Below are 6,000 nucleotides of genomic sequence, written 5' to 3' on the forward strand. Positions count from 1 at the left end.
TAATGAAACACATAATGTAACAAGGTTAGAAGAGTTTAACAACACAAAGACAAGAACAATTGTTACTTATTAAATTATTATAATTTAAGTAACCATTTAAATAACAACACAGAACATCAAAGAAAAATCACAGCCTGTCCACCATCCTCTCCAATGAGCTGAAGTCTGTCCGTTTTTTCTCTGCTCTCTCTCTCCCTCCCTCCCTCCCTCTCTCTCTCTCTCTCTGTCTCTCCCTCCCTTTCTCTCCCCCCCCTCTCTCTCTCTCCCTCTCTCTCTCCTCTCTCTCTCCTCCCCCTCCCTCTCTGTTTCTTCTGTTTCCCTCTGCTCCTCCTACAACAAAATGACAACAGGCAGAATGACCGTTTGATATAATAACGATAATATTGCTCCTCAATTGAACTATACTACAGTGAACAGTCAAGAAACAACATTCAATCAAAACGTTTAGTTTACAGCGCCTCGTATCAACAGGACATCATGTTTTTCATCATTTTTTTATGCCGCTGTCACTATTAGCACTACTGCCCTTTACTTACATTTAAATGTGAATTCGGCACTACTGCCGGTGCCGCTGCCGCTCGCTTGGTCCGTCATTTTACTGTTGAAAAAAATAGGCCCGCAAAGCATCTTGGGATATGTAAGGCCACGAAGGATGGTAGCGATGCATCCTCCGAATTCAGGCAAAAGGAGGACGCATTTTTCAAATTTTTCAAAAAAAAAATTTCAAATTCAAATTTTGGCGCATTGGGACAGCCTTCATGCAGCGTTGTGCGTTGTCATAAGCTAAGCAGCCTTAAAATGCGCACTCCGAAGGATGCAGACCCTGAATTGGAACACAGCTATTCTCTTTTTTTCTTCCGCGTCATTTGATGCAAATTTGACCCCCTGAACTCACCAAATTTGGCACACAGCTCAGGTTCGCGAAAATTGGCGATCTGAAACTGTCGCTGCGACAGTGACTTGCAAAATGGCTCTACAGCACCCCCTGGAATTTGAAAATATTCAGCGTAACAGCTACGACCATGAAAATTGGCACGCTGATATATCGCCTCATGCCAGGAAACATGCCTTTGGAAAAAAATCCACCCCCTACAGGGCGTCGGCCGTCTTGGAAAAACCACGCCATGTTCCCATTTGAACACCCCGCATTTTCGCTTGATACGGCTGAAAATTGGAATTGGAAAATTGCACTTGCCGTTAAGGGGTTAGGGACCAAAATTTATCAAAAACGCAGCACTTCGTCATACGGTCTGGCTGTGGCACCACCACGAAGTTGACCCTTCGCCCTTACACAGGAAATGGATGTATTTGTGGCTGTATCTCCCACATACGTCACCCAATGTGGATGAAAAAAATCAGGCATGCTGAGCCTGTCATTCTGAACAGATTGATATGCTAATGAGCTGATGCACTCATAGCGCCACCTACTGGCGGTATGAATTGTGTTCAGTCTGATTTCCATGTTGCACACCTCGTATTTGAACGAACTCCTCCTAGGGAAATACTCTGACAGACCCGAGATTATCTCACATGGTTCTGAAGACATGGCTGAGCAAAAGTTATCAATAACGCAGCAGTTCGTCTGGCTGTGGCGCCGCCACGAATTTGACCCTTCGCCAACGCACAGGAAATAGATGTTTTTGTGGCTATATCCCCCTCATACTTCATCCTATGTGGATGGAACTTTACAGTCATGCTGAACATTTGACTCTACACACATTGATATGCTGGAATGCTCCAGTCACAGCGCCACCTACTGGCCTGAGGACCTGTATTTTGTATATGTGTGTTTTGGTGTACTCTTCTGCCCTGCAGGACACAGCTCATGCTTGTACCGAGGGAAGAGAGGATGTGTGCCGATAGGGGAGGCGGCGGCTGCGAGTCCCGCGGACCGCAAGGAGTGCGAGGGCCCGTCATCACTGCTTGCAGCTTTAATTTCTATTGCATTCCTAGCAGGGACATCCTGTACAGTCCAAATGTAAACATGTCTCCCAACTGCCATTGCTTGACATGCTGTGTTGATTTTCTCATTACTGACAGACACACACTTCAAGCCATTTAAAAATAATAGCATATTCCAGCCTTAAAGTGTGGTTGTACCTGCAGCAGTTCACACATGCCATGAAATGGCAAAGGGCAGAGTGTGTGTGTGTGTGTGTGTGTGTCAAAGTCCTCAGGCTATTTCACTGCTCTTCATTAGCTGCTAGTTCATACTGACATCAATGTCTTCCTAGGTCATTACTATGTTTTCTCCAACCAGCTCAAGGAGGTGAAATTACATTAAAGACACATCCTCATTAGGACGAAATTTATCTTCATCCCAGTAATCATGGCCACAGCCTCGGTGTAATCCAGTCTCTAAACAAGCACTCAAGATTAAATGACCTATTTGTGTTTATGATTTACTTGTTATTAATGTTGCAGATCAGTGGTTTCCCAATTTTCTCCATCTGCATTTCTTCTGTTTTCTTGCCCACAGCTGCTCATTTTTACCTGGGAGCACACACATAATGAAGTCTCAAACAAAATAATTGGCCACACTCCTGTAGATGAGGAATGCTGTGGAAGTAATTATAAACAAGTGGCTCAGAATGTTTGAAGGATGAAGTGGGAATGAAATAAAGCGCATGAATTTAGAATTTAATTGAGGCCGTTCATTGGGACACTGTGCCAGTAGCTACACCTTTCTATATTCACTAATATGTGCATTGACTTTTCGGGCCTGACTGGTGCTTTCTCTTCAGCTGCCTCCTAAAGTCTCCCAGAGCCTTGGAGCACTTTATGCTAAGTTAATTTACCCAAATATATCCGCGGCGTCATGGCAGCAGCGGCTCCCCGCTCCTCAACATCAACAACTTTGTTAATGGAAACTTGCTGATCCATAAACGTTGGTGCCGCCGCAGACGTTTGCTGGGGGGCAGTTCACATATGAATGTTAAAAACGTGCAGATCGATGAGGGGCATTTGCAAAGGAGGCATAAGGTGTGTTTAATTATAACTGCGTCAGGGGGTTCGTGGGTGTGCTGTGCCTGTTGTTGGGGAGGGGGGAAGGTGTTGCTGTTTAGGCTCATGAAGGGGGCCCCGGTATTTAAAATAGGGTCACTTCTCGGCCTCACCTTGCAAGTGTTATGCTATATTAAATGCCACTCATGTTAAGTGTGTTGAAGCCCTCCTCCGATGTAGTCAAGACATAATATAAAGGTTAAATTGAAAAATGTCCCTTCAACAGCACAGGAACACGCCATGATTGATCTCTCCTTTTACAGGAAAGAAATGTTAGCCAGACCTCAGGTTTGTTAGGCCTCCTTTGAGTGTGTGAATACAATAAACTGTAATAAGGATCAGGATTTAAGTGTCAGTCATTCAGGATTTCAAAAGGTCAATGAAAAACAAGTGCAAATTACGAGCAGGAATTGGGTCTGAAACAACCAAATTCCATCAGGATAGGGCAGACATTTTGAATTATGAAAAGCCCACACGTCACTAATGATAGTAACGGCAACTCTGATCTATGGTCACATGACCCGAATAAACCAGTGTCAGCAAACTCCAGGTGTGTTTATACCCTCTCATCTAGTATAGATATGAAGATAATAAGTCCACAATAAACAGTTTTCTGTTGATTCCGTCAATATTAAAACTCATTTTTTAATCATCAATGTGTTTTTTAATCGTTGATGCTTAAGCACAGAATGACACATGTGCTGCAGGTTAATATTGTGACATCGACAGCGTTTAGGTTTCAGATTTCATTGGCTCTCTTTTCTCTTTTTCTACATGAGAACTTAAAAAAATTTTTTTAAAGATGACATTTTACTGCTTTTTATCTAAAGTTCATGGAAGGTAAAATAATTACATACACAACTGGAAAACTAAACAGTTCTTAATATTTCTTTATGGAGAAACTCAACTTCCAACAAATGTTTGTGTTGCTCGGAGCATTTTGAACACATCATACTTGTGCTCACGCTCCTGTGTATATACATATGAGTAAACCTAGTCTATGTCAGCACTAAACACTGCACAAACAGTTTAATGACAACAGCTGTTTTGCTCACAGTTTATATTATGGATGGATTCTCAAACTTTCTGTATAGGTGACATTTTTTCCACCTAGAATCCACCACACAGATACTGTACCTCTTTATTTTGTTTCCTCATTTACATTTTCAAGTCAAGCGAAATTCCTGTGGTGGATTTCTTGTCTTTGGATGTCCTCATACTTCCCAGGAATAGGTTCAGTCTCTGCTTTCCTCTCCTCTTACAGAGTCCAGAAGTGCAGGTTCAGGTGCTGAGGCTCCAAAACATGAACAGGTGGCCCTGCGGTCCCTAAATGTACAGGACCGTGGGAGGACCTGAACCCAGGCAGGGGTGGATCTGGAGTGGATAGGATGTAGTCAATGCTAAACTTGATCTCTGATTCTGGTTTTCCTTGTTGGGTGGGGTTAGGGAGGAGGTGGTGTTGTTGGGGACTGGGTCGAGGCCTCTCGGGGTTCAGAGGGCAGAGGGTGGAGTCGGGTTCGGGGCGCCGGGCTGAGGGGACGTGGCTCTCCAAAGGGTGGAAAGCGGTCTCTCCTGAATCACGAAGACCGATTTTCATGCTCCTCCGACGCCGTCGTCGACGAAAGTTACCATTTTCAAAGAGGTCGAGCATGGATTCACAGCCTGTGGCAAAAGTCCAGAAGTTTCCTTTTCCCTTCTCGTTGCCCTCCGTCCGAGGAACCTGACAGAAACAGGACATGTTACATTCTGTGCTTATACAAAACAGAAAACAAAGAGAAAGCTTGTAACAAAAAAGATAATTGAAACATTCACATTTTCTTCAGTCCTCCATGCTCACAGAGCTGTGTGTGTCTGTACCTTGATAAAGCAGCTGTTGAGAGACAGGTTGTGTCTGATGGAGTTCTGCCAGGCTCTCTGGTTGGATCGGTAGTAGGGGAATCTCTTCATGATGAACTCGTAGATGCCCGACAGGGTGACCCGCTGCTCGGGGCTCTGCTGGATGGCCATGGCTATCAGAGCTATGTAGCTGATGCACAGACACACACTTTGATCAGGTTACACATTGTAATCAACAAAGTTTGCTACTTTATTCTGAGTCATGTCTGCTATGAAAGTACAACTTTTATGACATATTCGTTTTTGTTTTTTTGTAATTTTCATTTTCTAAAAATTAAAAAGACACATTTGTTTTTTACATTTTTTTGGAATGAAAAGAAATACCATGAAGCCATGATCATTATGTACTAGTTACTATTACTATAATTACTATTTTTTTTATTATTATCAAAAAAAAAGCAAAACTATTATTGAGCTCTAATTACAGACATTTATTTTGTTGTGGAGTGTAAAAATTACTTTAACTGCAAAGCACACTTGAAAAACACACATTAAAGTTCTTTTAATATCAAGGATGTTTCTCAAGATGTTGAAGAAAATCCCAAACAGAACATCAGTCTTAAATTCAGAATTGTATTTTGACATTCTCTGTCGTTTTAAAGGGTGCATCTAATTATATTTTATTAGACTAAGCTGCTGTTTTACTTTCAAATCTATTAAAAATCTTTTTAATATTTCTACATTACTTTATCATCAGTGTATTTTAGGGGCTATTAAATTCCACTTACATACATTTTCCACTGTAATAGGATCAAAAATGTCTATTGAAATGTAATGAAAAAAGAAAACTTGATGTAAAAATATTCAATGATAATAAAAAAAGTGAAGCAAGTGTTAGTAAATAAATAAAAATCAATGTATATTATATCCTTACCTGTACGCGGGTCTACACATTTTCTTCTCCTCGTCCGTGCTTGAAGAAGGATATCCATCTCCATCGTAGTTGAAGCAGTTGAAGGGGTAGTGAGAGTTATCGAACATATCTACTCTTTTAGGACTAAGGTGTGTGATCCGGACTCTCAGGCTGCGACTGTGACTGTCCTGGTCAAAGCCCAGCAGCGACACCCTCTTCCTGTCCTGCTGCTCTGCTCTGCCACCATG

At 42.1% G+C, this 6,000-nt stretch overlaps 1 protein-coding gene across 1 annotated transcript; it reads right to left on the bottom strand.

Moving 5' to 3' along the window:
* Positions 1 to 3,756: 3,756 nt before the first annotated feature.
* On the bottom strand, positions 3,757 to 6,000 carry foxl3 (forkhead box L3). Its single transcript, XM_028408446.1, has 3 exons — positions 5,774 to 6,000; positions 4,861 to 5,029; positions 3,757 to 4,723 (listed from the first exon to the last, which is right to left on the bottom strand). Exons 1-3 carry the CDS (start codon positions 5,878 to 5,880, stop codon positions 4,262 to 4,264), a joined length of 738 nt encoding a protein of 245 aa, XP_028264247.1. The 5' UTR covers positions 5,881 to 6,000; the 3' UTR covers positions 3,757 to 4,261.

This window comes from Parambassis ranga, chromosome 6 (genome assembly GCF_900634625.1).
Source record: "Parambassis ranga chromosome 6, fParRan2.1, whole genome shotgun sequence".
NCBI lineage: Eukaryota > Metazoa > Chordata > Actinopteri > Ambassidae > Parambassis > Parambassis ranga.